Raw genomic sequence first — 16,219 nt, forward strand, 5'->3', positions numbered from 1 at the left:
GGCATATTTATTAGCTGTATCCGTGTATGTCCTGTATGTCCCATCCTTTTTTAGTGTCAATACTTTCTAAATGGATTTTGTTCAAAATGTATGCACTGGTCAGTTATGAAAATAGCTGAAATGAGTCTTGTGTTTTTTGGTTTGAAGTTCAAGGCCAATTAGACCGGTCACTGTTGTCAACAAATTTGATATGTCACATATCACTCTTAAGTAACTAATTCATTATCGTGAGTCGACCAAATTCTTTTCTGCGCAGATTTTGATAATTATCTTTATACAAAGGTCAAGTATGCATGGAAAACATATTGCGTGAATGTGATAAATAGGCAGATCATAAAAACCACTGGGTGTTGTACTGAACCAGATTCACGTGTGGCCTTGATTGACAAGGCTCAATTGTAAATACTGAAATGTGTGCTATAAAGCAGGATGTCATCCCAATGCTGAGAGTCTCGCCGAAATCTATGCTGGAAACATTACTGAAATGTGCATCCTGTAATATGCAGAAGATTTGTTGAAACGGACAACAGGACAACAATGATAGATCTGCTGTGGGTCTCTGCTAGCTGTGTTTGTGGGGGGGGGGGACTCCAGTTGTTCAACAGTAGCTAGGTTAACATTGATAATGTACCACATTTGATATAGCACCTTATCTAGCTAAGATAAGTCACTCTAAAGCGCTTTACAGTACATAGATATACAATTATTACAATTAGGATATACAATTTTTGAGGAATTCTCAGGAGCTAGCTGCCTTATCAGGTGCTAACTAATAGTCCTATGCCACCTGGCTAATATCTCCCTATGTGTGTATGCCTGCGTGTTTGCTGGAGATGTATTGTGTTCTGTTTGATGGAACACATGAGGTAAACTACAAATGATGCAATTTGTTTGGGGTTCCATACTGCCCCCTAATTGCAGCGTGAAATGAAGGAGATTGCTTGTTATGCTCAATCAATATTGGAGCTTACATCTCGAGCTTTGTTGTCGAAGGAGCGTTTTGTTTACGGAGCTGCTGTCTTATTGTGCGTGAAAACAACGGTAAATAACTGTCTATAAATATTCCAAAAAGATTGAGCACTTAATGAGATTTTCGAAAAAAATAGATAAAGAAACTGTTTCCACCGACTGAGCAGACAGCACCTTGGTTTATGTGTTATTTACATGTTTGTTTGACCTTCGACCTTTCAGTCGCTCTACGATGTTTCAGCTCAAAGCTCTTGACTGTTCGGAAAAACCTTTAAATACGGTTGACTCACCATGGTACCAAATTGTTACAAATTTTTATAAATACTCATCTTAAAACTCAATAATAATATTTCAAATAAAATTTCCTTTTCTGTTGTTTGATATTAAAAATTAAAAAGATCATAAGTGATGGAACTATAATGGTTTACCCTTTCAACACTGTAGACCATAATGGACTGATCCAGATGAATGTATGGTAGAGTCTACTCAAGTTACCTAGGGGTGAAAAGTTTAGAGAAAGTTCTCCGGCTCGTTATCAAGAAATCAAGAGATTCTCTGACACATGCGAGTTCTTGTCAAAATCATGTGATTTTAGGTCAGAAGTCGGCCGTTATATAAAGTCAGAGGTCAGCTTTACCCACAGAGACAGTAGGTGTTGGAGGACCATCAGTCCTCTTTACACTCCCATATTCTCCTTTTAATAATCACAGTCCTGACTCCCTGGAGAGTCATTGTGGTTCACCTGCCTTTTTTGTGATATTCAGTCGGACTTATTTTCAGGAAACATAATGAGTCCAAAACTGTCACTTAAGGTGACATGTGTAGCTACCTTTAATGTCATATTATCTCCTTTCCAAAGAGAGTTCCACTCTGAGAAAATCATAAATTGATTTTATTATTGGTAATTTGAACTTTGGTAATTAATTCAAGTAAACTAGCTGGTTTACAGAGACACGAAAAAAACCACTTTGATTGCTTACATTTAATTCAAGAAGTTCCAGCTATGTGTTTACCTTATGGAAATTGATTATTTTTGAAGGGAGACAACTGTATAAAAATTGCAACTATAATGGGTGATGCAGCATGTTCCCTTAAATAACAGTATTATATAACCTGAATTGAAGCAGTCAGAAATGGAGTTTTCCTGATTGACAATTTCTAGGTTTAACATTGTTCCAACCTTGGTGTACTTAACTATCCCGAGGGTTTTGATTGTTCCAACCTTGGTGTACTTCACTATCCCGAGGGTTTTGATTGTTCCAACCTTGGTGTACTTAACTATCCCGAGGGTTTTGACATCGCTCTGATAGATTGAAGTCCAATACTTATTTTCTATTTGTTGGGATTGTCTGAAGTGTGTGATCTTTTATGATGATAAAAATAACTTGTGGTAGACCTAATTCAGAAGATGATTACGACTGTCTTGGTGTGTCCATGGCAACTATAGGCGTCTTCGACGTTTTTTCAGAACTTTGACATGGAAATAATTTCAACGTTTCCAGGGAGCTGTTTTGTTATTGAGTTTGTAGAGAAATATTGGGTTTAATCAGTGAAAAATAAATTGTTTTATATTTTGCTTAAGGGAAGATTCAAAGAAAATATGTGATTTGAATTCTATCATTTGGAAGATAGATGATTGAATTTTTAATAATGAATTCTTATTCTAAAGACAAATAGAAAGTGGTCATCAATCACCTATATTCAAAATCTTTTGAATTTGGTTCAGATGTCGGGGTTTTTAAGAGTTATTGATGATATGGAAAACCAGGAACATTATATATAATCGCAGAAATGACTAACAGCTTTTAGCTTACCTGGCCCAAATAGCCAAAAGGTCTTTGGTGATGATACTTGGCCAGAAGCATACTGGGAAGAGGGGCTTCTAAATTTGTTTAAATGAATGACCTTGACCCATCTTAAAGGTCAAAGGGGTCAGATATGGTCTTCATAAAAAAGATGTCTAGGATGATGATACTAAACTTGGCTAGTAGCATACTGGGATGAAGGTTAATCAGTTTGTTCCAATGAATGACCTTGACCCACTGTCAATGTCAAAGGTGTCATATTTACTAAAAAAAATCCTAACAATTTTATCTTGATAACAAGAGGAAAAAGGGTGATGATAATTGGTCAGTAGAATGCTATGATAAAGGGCTATCATTTTATTTAAAGGAAACACTTGACCTACTCTCAAGTTAAAATCATCCTGTAAAGATTCATAAGGTGAATTGTAATGATATTTAACCTAGGTATTCAAAGAAATTTGACCTTGAGCATTTTTTTTGCGAAAAAAAACATTTACCTGCAGAATGCTCAAGTTATACAAGCATATATAAAAGCTAGGCTAAGGAAGAACATGATTTGGTGTTAAGGAGTATTTTTACATGTGTTTTTCCATCAATATATTACATGTTACCTACAACGGAAATCAAGTCCATTAAGGTTACTAGTGCTTTTATGCACCTGTACGCCTAGCACCAGTCGTCCTGTGTTAATTCATATCGGAACCCTTATGACAACATTAGATCTGGAAATTTGCTGTTGCCACGGAAATAGCCACTTCCTTATCCTCTTTGTGGATACAAATGGCTGTAGTAATTGGCCTCCACGATCGTTGATAAGGCTTTCCCGGGTTAAGAAGGAGCAAAGGATCTGTCGTGACTCTTGGTGTGGCGTCGCTCTCTGACAAATCATTAAAGAGTGCCTCCAATAAGCCAGTTTAACATGTTCATTAACGCAATATGCAAATATTCGGGTATCCGGGGCGAGGATAGCTTAAGACTTACCACAGACTAATTCAATTTTCGCACGGAAGAAAGTAGTGCAGAAACACATTTGTAGCCAATCAAATATTCGGAAACGGTCACGAAGAATAATCTGATGAAGCGCTACAAAAGCTATGTAAATACTGAGACAGGAGATGGGTAAACAGAAGACCCGATTATATGTTGCCATTTTACATTGTATTAACTCTACAAGATGCCAGCATTGTAACAAAATTAACCGCGGCTCCGTGATCTATCACAAGCCTATCAGTGTTTCAATTGCATTGATGCCATGGCTGTTTGTAAAAATATTCAGCTTAAGATTTTTATACACGGATCTATATCTATTTCAACCTGCAGCAACCCCAGTGGTTTATGATCCTTAAACCATTTGACTTGAACACGTTTTAGTGATGCTAGTCGTGAAATGAAATCCACCAGAAAGATGGTTCAAAAAAAGTCAGGAATTTGAAATTGCTGCTCCTCAATCATGATGTGTGCGACTCTGCGCTAAATAGCACTGATCTGTATAGGATTATTCTCAAATTCAATGGCGACCCACATTCATTTCCCAAACCGTTGTGACACTTTTGATGGTCTTACAATCTAAGGCTTTCAGAGAAACGCTCAAGCTGAAATCTTTCCAATGGATTTAGAAATGGCCTCTTTTTCATTGCGTAACCTTTCTACTATGATTTGGGGGTAGAGTTAAGTGAAAGATTCGCAAAAAAAAAACCTGCCAACTTCAACGTGATTAAAATGTTACATAACAGAAAATGAACACAATCCCATAGCTGATTAAAACTTTTTAAATACTTGAATTTCTCTTGTAATGTGGCCCTTGTTTAAATACTGATGTGATTCACTGTCTTGAAATTAAAGTACAATAGTCGGAATTCCTTCTAACATTTGTGGTTTAATTATAAACTGGAAAAAGAATTGTTAGCTTAAAATTAAGTTGATGAAAAATAATATGTGTTAAAAATTTTTTTTTCAATTTGTATATATATTATATTGCATGTATATATCATTTATTATAAAATCCCAAATATTTATAAAAAGAAGAAAATCAGTTGGAGCTTATTTGTAAGTTTATAAAAATGTGATTTTTGAAAAGTCAGGATGACAAACTAACAAGGCTTTACATGTGTTAGGTGTTTTGTATTGTGAGACTGTGTATAATAGAGTGCACCGTTTGACCTTGGTAAGGTGTGTACAGAGGACGTCGTGTGTCATGGTGCTTTCCACATATAAAATATTAAGTTCATTTCAAACATATGTAAGGTGCGCTATATACAAACAGCAGTCTACATTATTCAAGCATGATAGTTCAAACGTTATATCAACCACATCATGGATCCTACCGATAATCACGTTTCCGGATGGAAGTTAATTGAGCAAGCCATCTCCGTTCTACTGACACTAATGAATATTTACTGGAGGACCTGACCCAACTTCAACTCTTTTTTTTTTTTGTCCTCGTATGCAATATAGTGAATGAAATAAAAAAAGATTCCAAGTTATCCCTGGAAAAAAGTGTCGGATTAGGGAGGTTTCTGTATAAACAGATACAGAGAGCAGGAACAGAGGTTATGATTTACGAAAATGTTTGCTCTGCCTTGCGGTTTGGGAAAGCAAAATTTCACTTTTTCTCTTTTTTTTTTTTCCTTTGAAATTTATCAAGACCCGACACTCCGAGAGAGTCGGTTAGACAATATCCATAAATAATACTGGGGATGAGGCCCACTCCCTTTACTGTCGTAATTAGAAAGTATTCATGTTTCTATCATAAAGGAAGCAGCAAGCTCTGACAAACGGCCCCTTTGGGGTTTCGATGACAAACATTATTTATTCATGGAGGCAATTTGGCCAATAGAGCACATTTACGCAATTTTTTTTTTTTTATTAATGATTTAATTAACGTATTGCACATTCGTGAGAAATGGTCTGATATCTAAATTGATGTTTGATCCGTGCTTTACCGAGGCTAGTTGATTCCAATGGTTACCGTGTCATAATTTCAGCTGAGGACTTTTTCTTTATTGATACAGAAATATAGAAAATTGAGGGGAACAATAAATAACGGGAAAGAGGAAATTATTTTCTGTTTTGTATCGGTATCAATAGGAGGTATACAGAATATTGTTTTCGCAAAATTTTGATGAAATGTTGGTCAAGCATTGACACAGACTAATAGAATGAGGTCTCGCCTGCCTACCAAAATCTTATATCTTTTATAATTGCACAGCTGCACAATTTTGCGAAATTTGTATTTTTTGTTCGCGAAATTTAGTTGTATCATTTTGTCTCTGTGTTGGTGAATTGGTTATTTTTTTTGTTGAATTCAGAAAGTGTCCCCAGATTATCAAATGAAAAGATGAGTACGCAGTAATTTACCTTGAGATTCCTGGCCGAGTGTCTTTGTGTGTACACGATAATTTAGCTTCTATCTTTAAGGAATCGGAATTACTGAATTACAAGCTATTTCAATATAAATGAAATGTTAATCGTGCTGTATCAGGCGTTATATGTCTGCAATAATGGATAATGAAATTAAGATGTCTGGCCGATAGGCCATGAGAATCGAAGAGCTACTCGAGTCTTATCTATACAATAATAGGAAACTTCGAAAAAATAAATGACATTTTATCGTGCCATGTTATTCCATTGATGTACTTTACGGGATATCGGGGGGAAGAGGGGGGAATTACTTCACCGGTAATCAAAACCATGATAAAAACAGCGGTGTTGATTTCACCTTTTAATCTCGCCAATTGCGAACATGCTTTCCCTTTCTTTAAAGGCATTGTCGGTGATGTTGCGCCAGCACACTGCAACACTCGCGCAGTGCAAATACTTGTAAACAGCGACATAGATTGATGTGGCGTTGGTGTGATCAATTGCATGATGGGATGGAAAGATCAGAAGGTGTGTCTCACAGCTGGTTATCAAAAGAAAACACTGGATTCTTATGACGATTCGTGCATATGAGCCGTATAGTTGGTCCAGAAATCAATGAATAGCCTGAAACAATGTTTGGCGAAATATTTACATATTAGACATTAATTACTACAAGCAGAAATAAACCATTTTCCTTACTGCCTTCTATCATCTGATCAGAAGGTTCAACTTGTCAATAATTGATGCCACGCCCTACCATCTTCCCCTCCCTAGCATATCTATATGTATCGATGCACTCCGTTGACCCCCATCAAATGCAATGGGTCCGCATAGAGATCTATTATCGCGTGAGGTGACTTTTTTTGCAGCAAGCAGTTATTGTTAGAAACAAAGTATGAATATTTGATAAGCACAATGTTATGGTCGACTTAGAATCGTGACCAAACTTAATCTGGCAGCCCGTCATTTTTGCCGTGTTCTGAATCCGAGGGATCACTGCTAACTTCATTAATTCTCTGTGTGATTGACATTTGGGGATATCTGGGGAGGCAGGGTGGAAGTACCCATCTCTAACAATACAGGAGGGACTGATAACAACAGCAAATCCCATACAAACAAGATATACGCTAATCAGGTATACAACTAGTGCTGTAAACTTAACCAAATAATATAAATACTCATAAAAAAGAGACAATTAAATAAAAAAAAATCTAGTAGTTTGGTATAGAGAAGTTGATGCTGTTGTTTTGAAACCAAACATGTCATTTATTTGTTTATATTACTTGATTGGATGATAACAAAAAAGACAAAAAAATTGTTACTGTGACTATATGGAATGCAAAACCATGAGAGTTACAAAGTTTCATTTGCCACATATTTAATAATAAAAAAAATGCAAATTTTCTGAGCCTCTCCCTCTCCCACCCACCCCACCCTATTTACATTACCCCTCCACTACTCAGTCTTTGTTATTGATAACATTTGTGTTGTCTGCTGGATTTTGTCTCCAATTCTTATTGAGTTGGTTAAGTCATCCAAATTGTGTTAACTAAAACTCTAGATCTGTCTGACAATATTTTTATAGTTCATCTGTCGTTGGGGGGGTTATGAAAGGTGAGCAAAGCTGAATATGACACGACGTCGTAGCAGTTGAATGCCCTGTACTGTATAGCTACTTTATTTTTTATTTTTAAATCTGTTAAACTCATTCACCCCTGGAGACACATTTGTACTCTTCCAATTCAAAAGTTGGAATAGTTCATTATGAAATTTCAGGGGTGAATGCGTTAATGTGTATATCATTTTTTTTATCCAATTTTGCACATATATAAACAGCAGTGTATCTTAAACAAGTGATAATGCTGATTGGCTTAACTCATTCACCCCTGAAATTTCATAATGAACTATTCAGGGGTGAAAGAGTTAAGGGACGGGTTTTGGAGAATGATATCAGAGATATCTGAACAGGAAGAAGTTAGTGACAAATGTTCATCGTCTTCTTGGGTTCTATACATGCTTTGTTGTGTATAGGAGTGTGGTTCTCAACATCTTGTAAAATTTAGGCTAATAAATGTTATGGTTTTAAGAAAAATTTTTTTTTTTTTTTTCAGTACGGCTTGTAAATTTAAGTGACATATAGAAATAACAGATCAACTGTTTCGAAATATCATTGACACCCACTCACAGATCGACTTTAAAATTTGAAGCTACAGTTAAGTAATCCACTGATTTTTAAACTGTATTGCTTAAGGTTTGCACTGGAACCTCAATTAAAAACATTACTGGCTAATTCTTTCTTGGATTACAAAAGCTTTGAAGCTTGTTGGTGCACAATGATACAGTACACCAGACCTCAATATGTCATCATTACTTTAGATTCAACACATTTTAGTACGATTACTCATTTTTTGCCAGGGGTTTCTTCCATTTGGAACTGCAATTGACACTGTGATATCTGTGAAGGTGATGGGAGGATCAACAAAATCTCAGGAGTAAATGCCTCGGGGAAAATCCGCAAACAAGTGGTTTTTTTTCCCCCCATTATTATTTTTAAATTCTCTTAGAGCAGCTGAGAATTTGGGATTATTGTTATAGGTTTGTGTTCATTTTACCAACTGATCATTATTACTACTGGTTAAGTAGAACACAGAGTTAATGTACAAAAATAATAGTTACCTCTATGTTGTATAGGAATTTGGAGGATGTGGTAATCTTTACAGGAACAAGTATTTGTTGTTTCCAGAGTTGAATTAACCGACAGTTTACTACGAAACGCCTGGGGAGTTGATCGAGACCAGCAATCTGTTTCAGTTTTGCATGGTCTGCCCAGTTTCGTATTATTATTTGAAATATAAAATAGGCTAATCAAAACAAGTAGTGGACACAAAGAATTCCTCAATAAACTGTTCAGTAATGTTCCCTAGTTTAATAAGACCATTTTTTTTATTCAAGCAGTTCCATACTCCAATATGGCCACAATTTGAAAATCTATTTTTCAAATTTAAGCCTATGACTGGTCCTGACGGAGTCTTGTTCCTTGTTTTTAGGCTCAGTCTAAAACCGTGTTAGATAACTGCCACTAAAAAGCTATCCTGAAAGTCTATTTGTGATTTAAACCCCAGATCTGTTTGACAGATTTTCTTGAAAAAATAATTGAAATAAGACAATTTAAGCTCCTAATTTTGTAATTTTGTCAGTCCAATGTCCAAGATGGCTGACACTGCCGCCATCATTATAATCTATTTTGACCTTAAGTGAGATATAGAGGAGTCCAAGTTTTGCTGAAACTTTGAAGGAATGGCTAGTTCATGGATCGCTCTATGAAATCCAAGATGGCCAACAGTGCAGTCATCTTGAAAATTATTTTAGAAATGTGATGCACATAAGAGAGTTTGCTGGGAGCCTTCGCTAGGTTGTAGTGTTCTATATATATATATACACACTCTATTATAAGTTCCCTTAGATTACTTCTTGTTTTAATTTCAGTTTTTTTTTGGTCTCGGGTGTAAATACTGGAGTGCATGCAAAGCCAGACAAATTATCTTGTAAAAATGGGACATTTTGGGAAATTGAAAGCTTGAAAACAGTCTGATGGCAGATACGGTCTTATAAAACACTTTTATAATGGTGGACGAGGGAACGTTGGATTCCATAGCCACACGATCTTGACAAAGGTCACACATACAGCGTATAGTTACACTTAGGCATAGGTGCAATTTGATAAGCATGTCTTGTTTGATTCTGTCTGGCTACGGTAATTATGTAAGTTTTATACAATCTGGTAATATAGATTACTGCAAGGACGACAGACAAACCATATTTACCATGCCTAGTATCACAGCAAATTCTTCTGTTTCAAATAACCTAGCACGAGACACATGGGGGTCGTACAACAAGTATTATGATTTCAATAATAATGTCAGCTTCTCTACCGTCTTGACAATTAACACCCCACTACAGACATTGTCTTCCATTACAGTGAGTGCTGGCCGTGGGTCACAGACCAGCGCACCGACTAGCAGCTGCGATCTGTTGATGGTTCTTGTATTCATGTATTCCGTGGGAAATTCCCCCGAGGTCTGATACGTCTGGCGGAATCAAGGACCTTCGATGTCGTGTTTTGTGCACACATTCATATTCATCAGCATCGCCAAACAAGATGTGTTTACTGTATAAACCCTCAAGATAGCCTTGCAAAATATAATGATTTTTGCCTTCTTCTAGATCGTCTCTGCCTGACGGCAATGTATATATAAACAGGGATATGGCCGTTTTGGATAATCTCTTATCACTGTTTTATTTTGGAATTTAAACAAATTTTTTGCTTGAAGAGATAATGATCCTTTATAGATGTATAGCTCTGCAGACATCCATCATTCTTTCAAGGACGTTTAAGACTGATGTGGGATTAAGGACGCATATTGACAGGTAGAATATTCATGGTGAGGACTTGGTCCATAATCCTTTAAAACATCACATAGGCAGTTCAATGTTCACATTACTTATCAACTTAATTATTGCCTTCATTTCTGGACTTAAAACGTCAACATAATGGCGGCACAAAATTAAAAGTTTGTTTTACACTTCTGAAAATTTACAGCAGAATAGTGAATTTTTTGTTTGCACAAATGGGTTTATTTATCACTGCCAGTTGTATAAAGCAAATGAGTGGTCACATGACGCAGTGGATAACGCACTCACCTTTCACCATTGCGGCCAGGGTTCGATTCCCTGATCGAACGTGATCGTATCGGATGGGTTCACCTGCTCGACCTAGTGGGTTTTCTCCAGGTACTCCAGTTTCCTCCCACGAATAGACCACCAGAACACTTACATCTGGGCCAACAAGAGGGATAAATATAAGTTGTAATAACTTAATTGTTTCATACTTATTGTGAAATAAATAAAGTTTGTATTTAATGCAAAAACATATCACGAATGTTTTTAAACAGTGAACATTGTCATGATAATTAGACAGAGAGACATTAAAGGTCCATTATCTAGGTAGTGATGATCTGACTGACCTCAGACAAGATACGTAATGAATACCAGATGAAGCAGAACTAAGGATGACAAGACGTAATATGTGATGGTGAATAGCGACCAATCAAATGACTGTTTATGATGAGCTGGTGTAGATTGAATTGTGTTGGGAAGATTTATATGTCTGGAGCACTGCAAGAATCATCAGGCTTCTGGGAAGTTTTTGTTCTGGTTTTTTTTACTGTCTTCAATTATTTTTGGTAAAGTTTGTTTTACCAGTCATCAACTTTTGTTAAAACTTTCATACTTTTGAAACAGCTTGATGAATTTTTATCTCAATCAAAATAAAAGTGAATTCTTCATCTTCAGACAGTATTGAATCCCAGTGTGTTGCTGTGCTGAGCTTGGTGAGTGCTGGTTAGATTTTCACTGTGTTTGAGGATCAAGCTCACGCAGTCAGACCTCAACATGTCCAAAATCTTATAACATTGTAAATATCCGCATGTGTGCAGGTCAACCTGAAAATGTCCTCCATGACCTGTGCAGATTGTAATGTATTTTGGAAACTCACACATATAGACTGCATGCTTAGATCAACATTGAAAACGCTTAAAAATCACCTTTTTGAAGTTTTAAGTATAAGAATTAAGTCAGTAATGTAGACAAGCAATATAAGTATATCAAAAGGCAAATTATAATAATTTAAATGCCATCTCTACTGATTTTGATGACTTTGAAAAGTTAACATGCTGAAATTACCTGCATTTTGACTTAATCTATTAAAACCCTCATTTCATTCCTGAGAACTTTGCAGACATGATTGAAATGTATAGTGTTGTAAAATTGTCACTTGTACATATTTGATTTTCATGTGACATGTTTCTAATAAATAAAGAGTTAGATAAGATATGCCAAAAAAAGATGAAAAAGAGGATACTTGATCATAGTGTCGTCAGTAATAACAAATAAATTTCACGAGTGTGGCTAATATTTTGATATTTTGCACGAGTGCGCAGCACGTGTGAAAAATATCAAAATATTAGCCACACGAGTGAAATATATTTGTTATTACTGAAGACACCATTAAATTTTCTATTTATTACATTTTTAAAGCATAAAACATGAAAATTGTAATGCATGAAAAAAGGGCGGGAATCAGGAGCGTAATAATTAGCACCATAACCTAATGACGTCACACTTGACAACAAGGCTGCGCGCCATTTTGAATTGGATAATCAACGCAATTCTGATGTTTTCTGCTGTATTCTGGTATTATTGCTTATAAAAATGTTATCAGTTGTATATTTATGTAAATACTTAAGTGTGTATACCAAACATTTACCATAACAACCACTTATTCTACCTTCGCTTCATTTGAATCCGAACAAAAAATCGTTGCCTTTGAATGCAGCGAATAGAAGACACCGTTATGATTGGTCAATATCAAAAGTGATATTTTCACACTGTGAAAATATCACTTTTGATATTTGTCACAGTGTGAAAGATATCAGTTTTATCAAGTTGATAGAATTTGATATTTCACTGGCAAAAATGTAAATTTTTTTATTAATATACTGGACCTGTTACGATAACAAAACTAATGTTTTAGTAGTGAAAAAAATAATACAGTACTCTGTATTTGAAATTTTGCTAATGGTTAGGAAACATGGCTTCTTAATCATAACCTTTCAAGTTTCTGAATTAAAATACCAAAACTGATGGAATGGAGGATTTATTTTTAGATTGTCTATACGCTCATGTGAGGATCATCTTTAATGATTCGATATCTTTCAATTTAAAGGACAGACATGATCGTTAATCTATGGTAGTGTCCTGTCCACACGAAACTCTCTAACACTGCTTGTGTCATTAGTCCGTCGAAATTCAAGCTGACATCTCTGTGCCGTTGATACTTAATTGTGTGGTTTCATACCAATTCCTTTCGTCAATGGAAGATTTTCCAGATAATTTCACACATAATTTGTAGAAAATTGTCCTTATGTAATGAATTAAACTACTCTGCGTATCATGAGTGGATGTTATTGTGTCGACAATCACAGGAAGCCAGTCTTGTCTACTGCGTTTTGAATGACAGTCACACACATAGGGTATATGGTTACTATAAGAAATAATCATTTTTTTTCCGCCTCGCTTGTCCTGGGTATTGTGTATGTCTGTATCGCCACATGAATAGCGAAAGACACAGATGATCTGGCCCTCTGTCCTCTTAACTATACCCACCCTATAAAACTTGTATCATTTCCCTCCATTACTCACACTTGCTAGGTAAGTGTATCAGGCAAGAACTCTCCCTCTACATAGGCTCGGCACCTAACGTGCAGATTGCCTGCCACACGGAGCTGCTGAGGAGAGCGACACATTAGCGTGGCGGATGTGTTGTTATTCTATACCGAAGCATCCCGTTTTCTCTCGCGTGTGTTTCCATTGCTGTCTGCATGTCTGTCCAACCGGAGAATTGCATAAATGGCTAAACTGCCTCGGGTACAAGTTTGTAAACCATAGAGATTAACAGTGCCGGTTATCATTGTTTGGAATTCTATACGGAAAACAGTTATCAACATTTTTAACTACAAACAACCACAAAGAAAACATACTCATCTATGGACTTCATGCTCAAGTCATTCGTGTGCTGTATTATCATCGGTTTAGTGTTCAAATCGTCCATGGAGATTTTGTTTTATTAAATGTGCGACCTTTTTCTGTTCATTTGCTTGGATTTTAATACCTGACTTTCTCGGATTTAAATGAAAATTCATAATAAGGTAAGAAAGTTTATTAATTTTTTTTGAAAATTTGAAACTTTTGATATCTTCTTCCTTTCTATCAGATATGTACATTAGTAATTGAATTTAAATATAATTGACGGAGCATACTCGTGTATATGAACAGCTAATTGATCTGCGTTAAGAATTCCGTTGGTTGTAAATACACGGCGCTGGCTTATAATGCTTTATGGAAATATATACCTTGTATTATATTGATTTCACGAATAGATGGTACGATGCGGTGTCAAAACCCTTGTGCTCCGTCCCAGCTGGTATTTAACGAAGTACGTTGTGACTGTAAATAATTATAAAGCCTGCGTATATTGCAGTATAATGTAATTTTATCTTCTTTATTCAATTATTTAGAAAAGATTGGAAACTTTTAAGTAGTTAGAGTTGAGTTTTAACTAAAGTGTAGATACCAAAGTTTGTATTAACCATAAGATATATCTTTGATATAAACCTTAGGTCTATTTCCAATATATGTCTAATGTATGAATGAGCAATTTGATAATTAATAAGAAAGAGAATATTTGAATATTTGTAAATATTACAATATTTTGTTTTATGCATTGGACTGTTTCAGTATGTATAGAATAAATTAAGAAAAAAAAATATTTTAAGGAGAAAAAAAAGTTTTTCGTCTCCCTTATGTTTAACCATTACTATTATTAGAGCTATCCCCCTTTTTTGAACAATTTAAAAAATTGTCAGTTTGGCAGCTTTGATGCAGATCATCTGTTTCTCAAACCATATCTGTTTCTTTTTAAGTTTAATAGATTCTATTACATTGATAATTTAAGTTATGTAATAAAATGTGAAATTTGGTTTGATAGTATTCTGTAATAGAAAAAAAGCCATTTTATGAACCCGGATGTGGCGATCGCCTTTTATGGGTTAGGGGGCGTGGCGATGAGGTGGCCCGCTAATGTAAACAAAAACCTGAATTAAAGCAAGATGGGCAGTTCATGCAAAAACACGTTTGTTTTTTACAAACTCTCATTTTTGCAAGAGATGTTGTAAGGGCAGTAATTCATATATAAACTATTTTGTTCATCCATGAAGGGTCAAATATGTGATACATAAGAACGGGACGTAAGGCGGATGATGAGTTTATTTACTAATCAAATTAACGACAAATGGTAATTACTGTACATGAAGACTTTACCTTACTCTTCCTTTCTGTCGGTGACATCTTTACGTACACCTGGTTAGTTATTGCAGGTGTCGGAATATTTATGACCAGGTGGAGACAAATAACATTTTACTGCTGCCAGATTATAACATTTCAGTAAGATTATAAGCAACTAAAAGTAGTCCTTGAGTGGCTCCGTTATTTATCTTTATAGAGACCTTGAAGCTGCGTTTGTTCCTTGATAATGGAACAAAATCGTCTTCATCTGTTAACAAAACTGAGGGTTTCAATGTGTATGGCCTTTATTGGGGGCACTGTCTCTGGGGAGTGATCGTCGTCCTGAAGCTAAAAGGACGAGACATTTTGACAGATCCGGAAACCTTACCTATGAAATGATCCAGTAGTGCACCAGTTAGTACACTCGTCTTCCATCAAGATGGCCAGGGTTTGATTCCCCATTTGAATTTATATATGGGGACAACTGTCTCAGAATACGCAGGTTTTCTCTAGGTACTCTGGTGTTCCTACACCTAAAGTCCTCCTGGATGCTTTCATATAAGGGTCAAGGAGCAATTGATGTAAGCTAATATTTTGTTTCATACTTGATGTAAAATACATAAACTTTCATTTTTTTTTTTTTAGCCAATTCTATTTGACATGGAAATAATTATACTGAAAATGAAAGTGGAAACAGTAGCTACTCTGAACAAGGTACACCCCCCTACTTCTCAAAAACATTGTATAAAATTGATATTCTCATAAAGCCAAGAATGTTTTGTGTTCGTTTATTTATACACAACAAAAACGATGAAACAACAGTTTACCTGTTTATTACAATTCGAGATATTTAAATGAGGCAGATAGCAAGATAAAAAGAAAATACAAACTTATACTTTGGCGTATCAGGGGCTACTCACTCAACACTATAAGCTAACTATATACAATACTACAAAAACAAACGTGTACTGACGAGGTAGCCTCCTAAGCAAAGAAAGAGGCCACAAGGAAAAACAAAAAATATATTCTCAGCAATATATTTTAAGTGGGCCAGACAACTCTTGAGCGATTCAAGACAGGCCAAATGTAAATATCTAGTGAAACGTTCTTGAGCGATTCAAGACAGTATACATGTAGATATCTAGAGCAAACCCTTGAGCGATTCAAGAGCTGCATATAAGATA

The 16,219-nt window shown here is 35.6% G+C and overlaps 1 protein-coding gene across 1 annotated transcript in view; it reads left to right on the forward strand.

Moving 5' to 3' along the window:
• The first annotated feature begins 13,447 nt into the window (after window positions 1-13,447).
• Window positions 13,448-16,219, forward strand: part of LOC110452976 (suppressor of lurcher protein 1-like) — a 240,008-nt gene continuing 237,236 nt past the window's right edge. The window contains exon 1 of the mRNA XM_021501759.1: window positions 13,448-13,900. Within this exon, the coding sequence (XP_021357434.1) occupies window positions 13,883-13,900 (18 nt within the window). The 5' untranslated portion in view covers window positions 13,448-13,882. The remainder of the gene's footprint in view (window positions 13,901-16,219) is intronic.

This window comes from Mizuhopecten yessoensis, unplaced genomic scaffold (assembly GCF_002113885.1).
Source record: "Mizuhopecten yessoensis strain PY_sf001 unplaced genomic scaffold, ASM211388v2 scaffold7021, whole genome shotgun sequence".
Lineage (NCBI taxonomy): Eukaryota > Metazoa > Mollusca > Bivalvia > Pectinida > Pectinidae > Mizuhopecten > Mizuhopecten yessoensis.